This window comes from Pristis pectinata, chromosome 6 (genome assembly GCF_009764475.1).
Source record: "Pristis pectinata isolate sPriPec2 chromosome 6, sPriPec2.1.pri, whole genome shotgun sequence".
Taxonomy (NCBI): Eukaryota; Metazoa; Chordata; class Chondrichthyes; order Rhinopristiformes; family Pristidae; genus Pristis; species Pristis pectinata.
This window is the reverse complement of record NC_067410.1, coordinates 81790946-81805971: the sequence shown is the minus strand read 5'-3', so window position 1 is coordinate 81805971 and position 15026 is coordinate 81790946. Positions and strand designations below refer to the sequence as shown.

The 15026-nt window shown below is 39.0% G+C and overlaps 1 protein-coding gene across 1 annotated transcript in view; it reads right to left on the bottom strand.

The window, feature by feature from the left end:
- The window catches only part of plch1 (phospholipase C, eta 1), a 78153-nt gene that overhangs the window by 21321 nt on the left and 41806 nt on the right, over positions 1–15026 (bottom strand). The window contains exons 12-16 of the mRNA XM_052018492.1: positions 12466–12627; positions 7969–8052; positions 7652–7740; positions 5384–5481; positions 4608–4787 (exon numbers count right to left, since the gene is read on the bottom strand). Of these exons, the coding sequence (XP_051874452.1) occupies positions 4608–4787; positions 5384–5481; positions 7652–7740; positions 7969–8052; positions 12466–12627 (613 nt within the window). The remainder of the gene's footprint in view (positions 1–4607; positions 4788–5383; positions 5482–7651; positions 7741–7968; positions 8053–12465; positions 12628–15026) is intronic.

Here is a 15026-nt window from a genome sequence, read left to right as displayed (position 1 = left end):
TCATTAAATTCAGTACATTTGAGTTTGTAAAATAAATATTTGTATGTGACAACTAGTATCTATCATTTGGATTTAAATGTCACATAGCATTTCCTTTAAAAATGATTTTTTACCTTTACTTTTTGCGGCATCTTTCAAGTTGTTTTGAGATGGACAAAGGAAAGGAAGGAATCAGCTGAATAAACTTCTACCAATACTTTTACTGACATATTAGCTTGCTTGGCAATGGTTTTACCCACCTTATGACCTTGCCACAGTTATGCCAATCTGTTATAGTTCATCAATATTTTCCATCCTTTCCTATTGACCACTCAGCAGTCCTATTCAGCTTCAGTGGCCTGTTCTGTTTATAAACACTTCCTGCCCACCATTGATTTCAGATGACTTTGAAGGTAAGACATTGATTTTAAACAAAATATATAATTTACCTGATAGACAAAGAATGCTTACCACACAAAATTGAAAACTACCAATTTAATCATTAACAAGTATAATGTAATTTCAAGTAGATCAGATTTTCCAGGCTTCTTCTCTGTTCTGTTTTTACTTAGTGGATCATTCTTGATGGACAGTGCTCTAAACACCAAGCTATTTGCTACTTTAAACTGGACACTGTTCAACAACAAGTTAACTGAAGTGAGATGAGGCAAGATCAATCAGGCAGCAGTGTTTACCTGTCATAAGAGAAAAAAAGCCCAAAGCTGCCAAGGAGGGCTGACTGAACTCTTTTAAGTTACCAGCAGGTGCATTTTGATTAGTATGTAAATCTTTTTAATTACAAAATAAATTTGTAAACCTTCTTTAATGTTAACACATCCATTCGACAGATGGTGCATTCAGTACATTCAGCTACCTGGCTTTTCAACAAGTGGCATTCAGAGCTCACTCATGGTTCTCTGTGGTGTAACTCATAAATTAAACTTTTTTCCAAGATATCTCATTATTAAAGAGTATTCAAGGCAACCAAACAGGATGCCAAGCAGTGAAAAAAATTCCAAGTGCATGATAGTGGTGTGGGGGGTGTGGTAGGTGTGTCCATCAAGGCTAATGATGTCCTTCTTCATCTCAGTAAAGCAAAGAGAGCAAAGAAAGGAGGCTAACCACATAGGACGGGAGCACCCAACCCCTATGGAAGAGGTCATCCTTAGCTAATGGTCAATAAGCTACCAAGCCCCATACTTCCTACTGAACACTTGCTGTCAGTAATCTGCCAGATATGCTCATTAACGATGTATCATTGTGATTACTACATCTCCTCATTTTAATCATCAGGATGTGCCATCATTACCATTCATTCTGCAACATCATAATAAATATCTTCCATTTTGTCTTTGTAGGGTAATTGGATAGGTCACATTCCCCCTACTGAGATGAGGAGCACCCAGGTTAGAACCATAGAACAATAGAACAATACAGCACAATACAGGCCCTTTGGCCCACCATGTTGTGCTGACCTTCAAACCACACCTAAGACTATCTAACCCCTTCCTCCCACATATCCCTCTATTTTAAATTCCTCCATATGCTTATCTAACAATCTCTTGAACTTGACCAAAGTATCTGCCTCCACCACCACCCCAGGCAGCGCATTCCAACCACCAACTACTCTCTGGGTGAAAAACTTCCCTCTGACATCTCCCTTGAACTTCCCACCCATAACCTTAAAGCCATGCCCTCTTGTATTGAGCATTGGTGCCCTGGGAAAGAGGTGCTGGCTGTCCACTCTATCTATTCCTCTTAATATTTTGTATACCTCTATCATGTCTCCCCTCATCTTCCTCTCCAATGAGTAAAGCCCTAGCTCCTTTAGTCTCTCCCCATAATCCATACTCTCTAATCCAGGCAGCATCCTGGTAAATCTCCTCTGCACTCTTTCCAACGCCTCCACATCCTTCCTATAATGAGGCGACCAGAACTGGACACAGTACTCTAAGGGTGGTCTAACCAGAGTTTTGTAAAGCTGCATCATTACTTCGCGACACTTAAACTCGATCCCATGACTTATGAAAGCTAACATCCCATAAGCTTTCTTAACTACCCTATTCACCTGTGAGGCAACTTTCAGTGATCTGTGGATATGAACCCCCAGATCCAACTGCTCCTCCAAACTGCCCAGAATCCTGCCATTAACCTTGTACTCTGTCTTGGAGTTAGTCCTTCCAAAGTGTACCACCTCACACTTCTTCGGATTGAACTCCATCTGCCACTTGTCAGCTCAGCTCTGCATCCTATCAATATCCCTTTGTAAGCTTTGACAGCCCTCCACACTATCCACAACACCACCGATCTTTGTGTCATCTGCAAACTTGCTAACCCACCCTTCTACCCCCTCATCTAAGTCATTAATAAATATCACAAAAAGTAGAGGTCCCAGAACCGATCCCTGTGGGACTCCACTAGTCACAGCCTTCCAATCCGAATGCATTCCCTCCACCACAACCCTCTGCTTTCTACGGGCAAGCCAATTCTGAATCCACACAGCCAGGTCTCCCTGGATCCCTTGGCCTCTGACCTTCTGAAAAGCCTACCATGTGGAACCTTATCAAATGCCTTACTAAAATCCATGTAGACCACATCTACTACACTACCGTCATCAATCTTCCTGGTCACCTCCTCAAAGAACCCTATCAGGCTTGTGAGGCAAGATCTTCCCTTCACAAAGCCATGTTGGCTGTCCCTAATCAGTCCATGATTCTCTAAATGCTCATAGATTCTATCTCTTAGAATCCTTTCTAACAGCTTACCCACCACAGATGTAAGGCTCACTGGTCTGTAATTCCCTGGACTATCCCTACTACCTTTTTTGAATAAGGGGATAACATTCGCCACCCTCCAATCCTCCGGTACCATTCCCGTGGACAACGAGGACTCAAAGATCCTAGCCAACGGTTCAGCAATCTCCTCCCTCGCCTCACGAAGCAGCCTGGGGAATATTCTGTCAGGCCCCGGGGACTTATCTGCCCTAATATTTTCTAACAGCTCCAAACACATCCTCTCTCTTGATATCTACATACTCTCGAACATTACCCTTACCAACACTATCCTCAGCTTCATCAAGACCCCTCCAATACTGAAGAGAAGTATTCACTGAGAACCTCACCCACTTCCACAGCTTCCAGGCACATCTTTCCACCTTTGCCTTTAATCGGACCTACCTTTAGTCTAACCATCCTTCTGCTCTTCACGTACGAGAAAAAAGCCTTGGGATTCTCCTTAACCCTACTTGACAAAGCTTTTTCATGTCCCCTTCTTGCTCTCCTCAGCCCCGTCTTAAGTTCCTTCCTTGCTACTCTATATTCCTCACGAGCCCTATCTGATCCTTGCTGCTTGCACCTTATGTATGCTGCCTTCTTCTTCTTAACTAGTTGTTCCACCTCTTTTGTCACCCATGGTTCCTTCACCCTGCCATTCCTTCTCTGCCTCACTGGGACAAATTTATTCCTAACATCCTGCAAGAGATCCCTGAACATCGACCACATCTCCATAGTACATTTCCCTTCAAAAATGTCATCCCAATTTACATTCTCAAGTTCTCGCCTTATAGCCTCACAATTCGCCTTTCCCCAATTAAATATCTTCCCGTCCTCTTTGCTCCTGTCCCTGTCCATGACAATGCTAAAGGTTATGGAGCAGTGGTCGCTGTCCCCCATCTGCTTACCCACCAAGAGATCTGTCACCTGACCCGGTTCATTACCCAAAACTAGATCTAATATGGCATTCCCTCTAGTTGGCCTGTCAACATACTGTGACAGGAATCTGCCCTGGACACACTTAACAAACTCCGCCCCGTACAAACCTTTGGCACTAAGCAGGTGCCAATCAATATTTGGGAAGTTGCAGTCCCCCACAATAATAACCCTGTTATTTTTGCATCTTTCCAAAATCTGCCTCCCAATCTGCTCCTCAGTATCCCTGCTGCTACCGGGGGGCCTATAGAATACTCCCAGTAGCGTAACTGCTCCTTTCTTGTTCCTAACTTCCACCCATATTGACTCTAGAGAGGATCCTTCTACATTATCCACCCTTTCTGCAGCTGTAATAGTGTCCCTGACCAGTATCGCCACCCCTCCTCCTCTTCTCCCCCTTGAGAGGTTGAGAGGTTCTCATTGCCAGAGGAGACTACTTGAGTCACCTCCCGGCAGGTTTTTCTAAGGGTGGCTCTGGTGGACCTTCTGGTTCACAAGGCATTCCTTCTGCTATGTATCTTCATTATGAGGATTTATGATGCTCTCTTTTCAAGAAAAATAGACTTTTCTCCCTCTGCCCTTAGTCTGTTGCTCCTGCCTGGCTGCAGTCGGGAATGATCATTTAAGGGCTTTTGGCCCTTCTGAGATTCATGCACTGCCACCATTACAAGCTGCACTCACTTGAGCCTGGTCCCTTCATCAATACACAGATTCCATCTTAGAGCTTCATTCAAGGTGCAAGTTACCTTAATGCTATTTATTGTTTTAACCAGTTTCCTGATATTTTGGGGGCAACCCTATTGGGTGATGGCATGGAATGACATGAAAGCTTAGTGCACAAAGAAAGGGTGAAATCTGATTTGTATGCAGTTAAATTTATTTTCTGAAGATACTAGATTTTTATATCACGAGCACACTTACCCATCTGACAACCAACATTCCAGTATTCTTGTGGGTTAAAATTGCTGGAGTCTATTCTGAAGGCTGATGGGTATACCCGGGAGAGATGTTTCTGGTTAAAATAAATAAATTGTTCAGGCTTTTGATGCAAAAGTTGGTGGGCTTGAGTCTCACTTAAGGACAAAACTTTCCCAGCAGATCCTGTTGAAAAATATTGTTTTATTTTAAAATTAGAAACAATATTATTTGTGAAATTAGGACATCAGCAACCATGTCTCTTTTGAGTTTGTGTAATTGTACGTAATTTAAAAACATAGGTCTCAACATGAGCATTGCAATGCAGCAGAGTTGGAGGGTCTTGTATTATTACAACTGATCTACCTTGTCATTTGCCCTCAAAACATTTATATAACAAGAAGTTCTCCTTCAGGGAAGGGAATTGATAATAAAACTGTAGACAGAAAAGAGAGGAGAAAGAAGGTTAAGCATCTGTTTATTGATGATGAACCTGGAATGATCTACTTTTACTGCTGGAAAATATTCCAATCAATCTTGAATTCTTTGTCAGCTTGCCAGTGAATTCACTTGCTAAGCTGTAGCGGTAAATAAATATTTTAGTTGTGGTATTATCAGGTCGCTTACTTCCAGCAGCAAAGAACTTCTGAACAAGGACAAGTAACTTAATCCATATTTTAAACCATTCAAGCAGAAATTCGGCTTCACTGAAGAAAATTTTGCTGCCATTTCAGAGGCCTTTTTCACATTGAAATTGCTTTAATCTTAGAGATATCCCTTACCTTTCCCTAGGAGATCCTGAGAAGTCACAGAATTGGTGTATATCACCAGGTCAGAAAGACCACGATAGAGTTTCATTGTTTTTTTGCAATGGCCCAACCTGCATAATAACACAATGATCAGTGTCTGTAAAGGATGTTGAAATAACAACCAATTCATCAATCTCCAGGAAGAAGGGGACCAAATAAGTTGAATAATTCTATTTATAACAATACTGGGAGTTCTGATTGATTGCGATAGCAGGCACTCAAATATCATTTTTAAAGTTTAGGGAACCTTGGCTGATGAGGAATATTGAGGCTCTGGTCAAGAAAAAGAAGGAAGTATACATTGGGCTTAGGAGGTCGGGGATGACTGAATCCCTTGATGACTACAAAAAGATTAAGAATACTCTTAAGATACTCTTAAATCAGGAGGGCAAAGAAAGGGTATGAGATGGATCTGGTGGGTAAGGTTAGGGAAAACCCCAAGAGGTTCTGTAACTATATAAAGAGTAAAAAGGTGACTAGGGATCGAGTAGGTCCCCTTAGAGATCAGCAGCGTTGCCCACATTTTGAGCAGCAGGACATGGGTGGGATTTTTAATGAATATTTCTCCTTGGTGTTTACTGAGGAGAAAATCATGGTTGCTCAAGAAATAAGCGAAACTAGTGGAGACATCTTGGAGGAAGTTCATATTACCAGGGAGGAGGTATTTGTAGCCTTACAGTGCATTAAGGTGGATAAATCCCCAAGGCCTGACTGAGTGTATCCTCAGACATTGTGGGAGGCTAAAGAAGAAATTGCAGAGGTCCTTGAGGAGATATTTGCTTCATTGTTAGCCACTAGTAAAGTTCCCAAAGCCTGGAAAGTGGCTAATGTTGTTCTGTTGTTTCAGTGTAGCAAGGACAACCCAGGGAACTACAGGCCAGTCAGCCTGACATCAGTAGTGGGGAAATTACTGGAGGGAATTCTGAGGGACAGGATCTACCAGCATTTGGATAGTCAGAGTCTGATCAGGGGGAGGTTCGTAGACCTCCACACATGGCTTTGTATGGAAAGTTGTGCTTAATGAACCTTACTGAGATTTTTGAAGAGATAACCAAAAAGGTGGATGATAGTAGGGCAGTGAATGTTGTCTATTTGCACTTTAGCAAAGCCTTCAACAAGGTCCTGCATGGTAGGCTGATCTGGAAGGTTAGGTCCCATGGAATCCAGGGAGAGCTAGTTCAGTGGATTCAAAATTGGCTTGGATAGGAAGCAGAGGGTGGTGGTTGAAGGTTGTTTCTCAGAATGGAGGCCAGTGACTAGTGGTGTGCTGCAGGGGTTGCTTCTGGGACCCTTGTTATTCACGATTATTATAAATTACTTGGATGCAAATACATAAGGCTTGATCAGTAAGTTTGCGGATGACATGAAATTAGGAGGTGTTGTTGATGGTGAAGAAGATTATTGTAGATTACAGGGTGATCTTGATCAGTCAGGGAGTGGGCCAAAGAGAGGCAAATGGATTTCAATACATTTTGGAAAGTCAATTCAACATAGGACTCATACTATGAATGGTGGGGCACAACGGGGTGTAATGGAACAGAGGGACCTAGGAGTATAAGTGCATAGTTCGTTGAACGCGGCATCACAGGTGGACAGGGTGGTGAAGAAGGCATTTAGCATGCTGGCCAGTCAGGGCATTGAGTATAGGAGTTGGGTCAGTGGGTTGCAAATGTCACAGGGAAAGATGTGACATTGTTTAGATGAGACAAGAACAAGAAACTTAAGGTGGACCTTTAAAGACAGAACTGAGCTGCTCTGTAACATGATGCTTAATCTGCATCCAGATTTCCCTGATACAGATGAGGAAGGAAAAAAATAAAAACAGGAGTTGGGCATTTGTTCCCTCCTGCCTGTTCCACCATTCAGTAAGATCATGTCTGATCTTTCACCTCAGTGCCACTTTCCTAACCCCATATCCCTGAATTACTTTATTTTTTAAAAATCTATTGATCTCTGAGATTGCAGAGTAACTAGTATTTTCAGCTCTTGTGTTCAGAATTTCAGTATCTGCAATATTTTTATCTTTCCCCCACTGTATTATAACGACGACTGATACAACCTGAAAGCATAAATGTAAATTTATTAAAATTAACTCAAAGGGTTCAGACATGCAAAGAAAAGATTTAAAGCAATAATCAATATACATTCACAACATAATTTTTGAAACAATGACATTAAACATTTGTAAAAGTTTGAAGTGTTATTAAGTATTCTTGGAAAAAAAAATGCAGGGTTGCTAACCTGTAGGCTGGCCCAGATTCTTTACCAGGAGTATTCTGCTGATCCTCATCATTTGAATTGTACAGTTTTGCCTTGGATTTTGCACTTTTCTGATCCAGTAAAGGAGACAATTACATTCAACACTTTAATACAAATGCAATTACTTTAGTTGTACTTGTTTTTAGCTGAATTACTGATAAATGTTATACTTCAAGTGTTTAAATGATCATAGTATTCTATCGTATATGTTTCAGTTATATATTTTAATTGCCTAAATAATGTTTTAAATAACAGTTCTAATATATTCTACCTATTGAATAAAATCAGCAATATCCTACCTTCTGTTTGGAAAAGCTGCTGATAAATGAATGGCTGTGAGATTTCTTCCCACTTTCTTTCATATTTTTCTTAACATGCAATTTCTGGAAGTGTAGAAAAGGAAACTTAGAGCAGCCAGATTTACATTATGAAACAAATTTATCAATATGTGCCACAGCAAAACTATTTAAATGTAATGGCACAGTATTGTGCAGTGTACATGTTCACCAGGGATTATGGTGATTCAATTACAAAACTGAAAGGAGAAATTATTTTTCTTATTTCAGGTTTGGCTGTTTTAGAGTCATTTAACTGATGGTGCAGTAATCCTTTTCAACAGAGGTTTGTCTTGAGCTATTAGAAAATGGGTTTGTCATCACATATTTCTGCATTTTCTAATCTGAGTCATGGAGATGGTAGGTAAATCACTTGGGGGCATACATCACTGATCAAGATTATCATTACTCATTACCTAGATATTTGCCCAGGAAATATAATGTGTTATGAAAAGGTGTTGATGAAAAACAGAAATAGAATGATAAGGAATGATGAAAAATGAAATTTGAAAACTGCCCGAGTTGGATTCTCCAGTGCCCTTTCTGACCTAGTGTTATATCCAGTCTGATCAGACAAAATAAAATGGCTGGATTTTGCAGTCACAGTAAAAGCAGCGATGTTCCCCACTGATCTAGGTTAAAACTATCCACAAAGATCTAGTAGACTCTGTGGTGTGGAATTCTTTTTTGATATCATAAAACATAAAAATAGAACAGTACAGCATATTGTTTACTGTCACCTCAGTGCAAATCTTGGCATCACAGCTACAGTAGGTCCTCAATATAGTTAAATCGCCAATCACATTAAAATTCTCACAAACAGCAAACCAGAAAGGAAAAGCTAAAGTTTTATAGAGGGTACACAATAAGATTAAGGCAAAAACTGAAGTACCAAACCCATTGAAAAGTAAAGATATTATAAAAATCCATTATAATTTAAAGATGTGCAGAATTACAATTCTTATGCATAAAGTATTTTTTGGGCCTGAGAATTTGCTGAACAGTAATTATGGATTAATGTGACATGAAAAACTCAATGGCATCCAAAGAACATATGGAATACTTTAGTACTTTGTAAATAGTTGAAAGTTTAGTTTGTTCATTCCTTTGATTATAATAAAGAATGTTGCAAAACTGCACGTGGTGCAAATGAAGGGTGGATAATCTCGTACCACCCATTTTCTGTCATCACTTGAGACAGGTTTTAAGCCTCCATGGACCTAAAGAGAAATAAGACTGAGCAGACTGAATTGAGATTCTGCAACAATGGGACACTACACAAAACTACCATTAATTTGTTGCTTCTGTTCAGAAACTATTGGGTCACAAATATGGAAAAGCGATAATATATCTAAAGTAGTAGGTGTTTTTTAAGTGACTTTCAGGAGGCTTTGAATTGCATTTAAACAATGCAAGCAACCTTGAATATCTTAATACAACACATGTGAAATCCTATTTTTCAATTTTCAAGTAGAAGTGTATTTCAAGAAATTAAATTCAATGAATAGTAATGAATATGAAAACATTTCTGTAAAAGTAGATGCTTCATAAATTGCTCTTTGCTTGCCAACAAGAAATAAAATACCAAGGTCGTCTTCTCCTTGATTAATTTCTCCCTTTAATCCCTTTATCACAAAGCAACAAGAGCAAACATTTAGCTGTTCAAGGTACTCTACCTAAAGTCAAGGGCACAACTGATAAAGTAACATACTGATCCAGCAGGACTCCTGGATTTGGTCCAGAGCATAGCCAGTTCACCAAACAACGACTGAAAAACTGAAATATGTTTTCCAATTGGTCTTTTTGACAGAGGTTTGATAGAAGAACAACAGAACCCACTTAAGCTCACTAGTAATAGCATCCAACGCAAAATTAGATTCATTCACAGAAGTAGTTACCATGGATCATAACAACTGGACAAGATGAAGATGCAATAGTATTGGTATTGGTTTATTATTGTCACTTCTACCAAGGTACAGTAAAAAACTTGTCTTGCATACCAATCATACAGGTCAATTCATTACACAGTGCAGTTACATTAAGTTAGTACAGAGTGCACTGAGGTAGTACAGGTAAAAACAATAACAGTACAGAGTAAAGTGTCACAGCTACAGAGAAAGTGCAGTGTAATAAGGTGCAAGGTCACAACAAGGTAGATTGTGAGGTCATAGTCCATTTCATTGTATAAGGGAAATGTTCAATAATCTTATCACAGTGGGGTAGAAGCTGTCCTTTCGTCTGGTGGTACATGCCCTCAGATTCCTGTAAGTCAAGCTTCCAAAATTGGCTTGGCAAATAGTTCCAATATAAAAAGTTGCCTTGTAAGGAGACAGCTATCCATGACAGAAGCTAAAATTGATAACCATTTTCTGTTCTTTCATTATATATATCAAGCCAGGCTAATATGTTACCATAACAGTATACTCTCTGTGTCCTTGGCTATTTTACTTTGGAAAAAGAAAGCAAGGTCAAAGAAAAGAATACAAAGAAAACCAGTAAATACATGGAAGGAGAAAATGACAAAAATCACTTTAGCAAAGGAAGAACGTGCATTTCTCTAAATGTACATTGCAATCATCTATCGCCTCCTCTAACATTGCAGTCAAGGCTTTTTTTTTTGCCAATACTGTACAATTCTACTCAGCTTACTTGGAGTTTGATGTCATGAATATCTTCATAATTGCTCTAATGGATATGCACACAATTTTCATGCCAGAATAGCTAGGTTCAAAGCTTTGTGAAAGGTTTATGTGGGCCCCCTGTGTGCTCCTTAATGTTGTAAGTAGGTTTCTTTGCAGACCTGTCCATGCACAAAGCATGAGATTCTTGATGTAGTTGGTTGGATATGGGATTTGAGGATTAATTCATTGATCTTGACTACTCATACAACCTGAAGTTTTTGGGGCACAATATCCAAGTTGATGTACCTGACTCCAAGCATGCATTTTCTGAGCCATCTCTTCCAACCAAGTTGGCCCAATGATGATGAAGGACATCTTTACTTCCACCCTTTTTAATTATAACACTGAAAAAATATGGAAATTGCTTTTTACCAGCTGTGCCACAGCTGCTGGAATATGTTGTTTGGGTGGCACAGTGGTGCAGCTGGTAAACCTGATGTCTCACAGCTCAAGAGAACCAGGTTCAATACTGACCTTGGCTGCTAACTGTGTGGAGTTTATATGTTCTCTCTGTCACAGTGTGGGTTTTCCCCAGGTGCTCCGGTTTCTTCCCATATCCTAAAGACATGTGGATTGATTGGTTAAATGGCCACTGTAAATTGCCCCAAATGTGTAAGTGAGTGGTAGAATCCAGTGGAGTTGATGGGCATACAGGAGAATAAAAAATGGGATTAATGTGGTGTTAGTGTAAATGGATGATGATAGTTGGTGTAGACTCAATGGGCTGAAGGGCCTGTTTCCATGCTGCATCTCTTTATGACTCTATGAAGTTGCATTCATTGCAAGGCTCATTCCTGCCACTTCCTAAGACACCTTCTTTAACAGGTGCAGGCTAGCTTTAAACAGTGAAAGCTAGGTTTAGTTTGTTCCACAATTCCCTACATTTGATTCCCCCGCTGAAGTACTAACCAATGACAGCATGGTTAGTAATGGTGGATATCACAGTGAGCAGGTAGGAGGCCCATGGTGAATTGAATGGACACTGTTTAATTACATGATCTCTTCACCTGTTTCCGATACAATCAGATTCATTAGCCTATATTTTGAAAAATATTTGCAAGGCTTTACAGAGTAATAAAGCTCAGGAAAAGAATCCATAAGACTCAGCCAAATACCGTAATTTGAGCTGGATTTAGATCTTCTTTCTTTAGGAAGTCCCTCAGTATCAAGGATGATTTGATTCCACTCTGGAACAAGCTGTTACAGGACTTCCATTTTGCAGATGTTGAGTGCAAGACCCACCTCCTTGTATACTTCAGTGAAAGCTTTAATGATGGCTTAGAGTTGGGCATCTGAGCATGCACGATTGCTAGTGTCATCTACATACTGCAGCCCAACTTCTGAGATTTGGGTAACCTTAGTCCTGGCATGCAGTTGACGTAGGATGAATAGCTTCCCGTTAGTTCTGAAGATTAACTTCATTCCCACAAGAAGCTTGTTGGAGATGAGATGCAAAAATGCAACAAGAAAGATTGAGAAAAGTGCTGGAGTCTGGTTTTACAATGGTTTTCACTGAGATTGGTAAATTGTCAAAGTTCACTATCTCTACGGTTTTTACTGGAATGACAATATAGTTTTAAAAGGTACATAATTTAAAACACTTAATGAAACATATTATTTGGAAAGATGACAATTGTTTGAAAAATAAATAGATGATGATACCAAAGCAAAGATTTATTGGAACCCTCCTGCCCCTCCTCCCCATTTGAAGTTAAACAATAGTGAGCACAAAACACAGGAAGGAAGGATTGAAAATTATGCACAATTATGCAAATATTACCTGTTGTAGATTGTCATTTAGACCTTTGTGCGTTGCCCTCAGAAGTGCACAGACTGCATGTCGATCTGGATTTTCCTTATCTTGGATCTGAGATTCACTTAGTAAGAAATCCAGTTTCTTTCTGATAAAACATTCCACTTGATGGTGGCTTGTAGCATTACCCTGTATAGGGTACATATTAAAATAGTATTAAATTGTATCAGTGGTGTTCCAAAGCAGCTGTTGAAATAGGAAATTTAAAATTTAATAACAGAAATAGCAAGGGGGATTTTAGCTCTATTGAAACCAGGTGATACAGTTAAATCCAATCGGGAGATTTATTCTGATTCTTCCTGATCTCTTTCTGCAATTTTTATTAAATTAGCTTTTTAAGGAGGTGTCAAGAACACCCAGCCAGAAAATATTATGTTACTTAAATAGAACATAGAACAGTACAGCACATGAACAGGCCCTTTGGCCCGCAATGTTATGCTGAACTTAAATTAGTAATCAATGCCCAACTAATCTAATCCCTTCTGCCTACACAATGTCCATATCCCTCCATTTCATGGACATTCATGTGCCTATCTAAGAACCTCTTGAACACCTCTATCGTATTTGCCTCCACCACCACCCCTGGCAGCGCATTCCAGGCACCCACCACTCTCTGTTTAAAAAAAACTTGCCCTGCACATCTCCTTTGAACTTACCGCCTCTCACCTTAAATGCATGCCTGGGAAAAAGGTACCATCTGTCTATCTATGTCTCACATAATCTTACATAGCTCTATCAGATCTCCCCTTAATAATCAGCATAACTTAAGGTTTGTTTGTGAAGGGTGGCTTAAGTTATTACATTAATATCCCCACAGATTCATTAAGAATACTGTTGAATGGAAAACAAAGACAAATCATGTTTTCTCTATCAAATGTTTTAAGCAATTTAAATGCATGTTATTTGAAGTGATATGGGTAACAAAGTGGTAATGATGCTATTAAACATCTTAAGGATAACCTATTTGCCACAGATAAACTCATCACTCAAATTTTATATTTTTCTTCAAGTTATATTGATTTGAATTTTGTCCACTGTATATACTCAATAATAATATTTTAACCCTAACAGATATAACAGTTGAAGCAGAATCGGTGGTAGATTATACACTTAATGCAATGTGAAGGAAGTGCAAAAGAATGGGGCTATGTTGAGAGTTTGCAAAGGTAGAATAAATTGCATTGGAACTGTAGATTGTCTTTGGTAATTTAAGAATACATTGTGCATTACGTGTCAGAAAAGAGAATCAGTTACAAGAGAATCCTTCAACGCTCTATTTGGAATGTCACAAGACATCTATGTTTCATACCATATTTGACTGCTTATGCCAGGATTCATTCTCTCTAGTTCTATTATGTAGTCTGCTGAATGGAATGAAAAACTGGAATCACTTTAATTTATTTAATGTTTTATCCACTATGCATTTTGAGCAATTTACTGTGAATGACTGAAGTAATGTGGAGTATGATTTTGGAGTAAAATAAAATAAAATTTTTCTAATTTTGTTTAGTACACATTAGCAACAAAACTAAATCATTGCAATATCATCATAGTTACTGTAAAGGTCATCAAAATATTGATGGACTGCCTTGCAAATAATTGCTTTGAAATACAAGGTTACAAATCTCAGGAGGAAAAGTAAAAGGTAAATGTATTCAAAAATAGAACACTTTCATGGCTGAATCATGAAAGTGTTCTATTTTTGAGGCAGTGGAAATGTTTTAAGTTCAGATTGTTGGCATAAGAGAAAAGTGTGAAAGTATAAGAGAGTAAGCCATGGTAGTGTAGCGGTTAGTGTAACGCCATTAAAGTGCCAGAGACCCAGGTTCAATTCCGGCCACTGTCTGTAAGGAGTTTGTAAGTAGAGACATAAGGGTTAGGAGGTTGTGGGTATGCTATGTTGGCACCGGAGACATGGCAACACTTGCAGGCTGCCCCCAGAACACTCAATGCAAAAGATGCATTTCACTGTGTGTTTTGATGTACATGTGACTAATAAAGGTATCTTATTTTTTCTTATTATTTTTTCTAAACTAACAATATGCATGTCATGATAACATCAAACGAGCTACACACCATCCATCAAGACTGCATTTCAGTAGGCTTCACCTTTTAAGCAATCTTTATACAAATTATCTTCCTGCAAAGAAGCATCTGACTTGGTTTTTGTGGCTTGCTTCCTAATGAAATTTAGAAAAGTTGCCCATAAACCTTTAACCAGTTCTACAATATCACTTTGAATTTATCTATGGGATCCAGCAATATGGTACGTTGACATGTCAACCAGGTTAATGAATTCTCACAGGCAGACAAAAAAGGGAGGAAAGCATGACAGTAAGTCACATTTAAATCATTGTATTGATGGCAACATAAATATTGGACATTACACTTAGGATTCAGGGAGAATTTGAAAAATACTTAAAGCAAACATTAAAAATATATGCATCTTTAACTTCTACTTTTAAATATTCTCAAGGAATGAGATCATTAAAATCAGAGTTTGGGGACTAAAGAAGTGTATCCGCAAT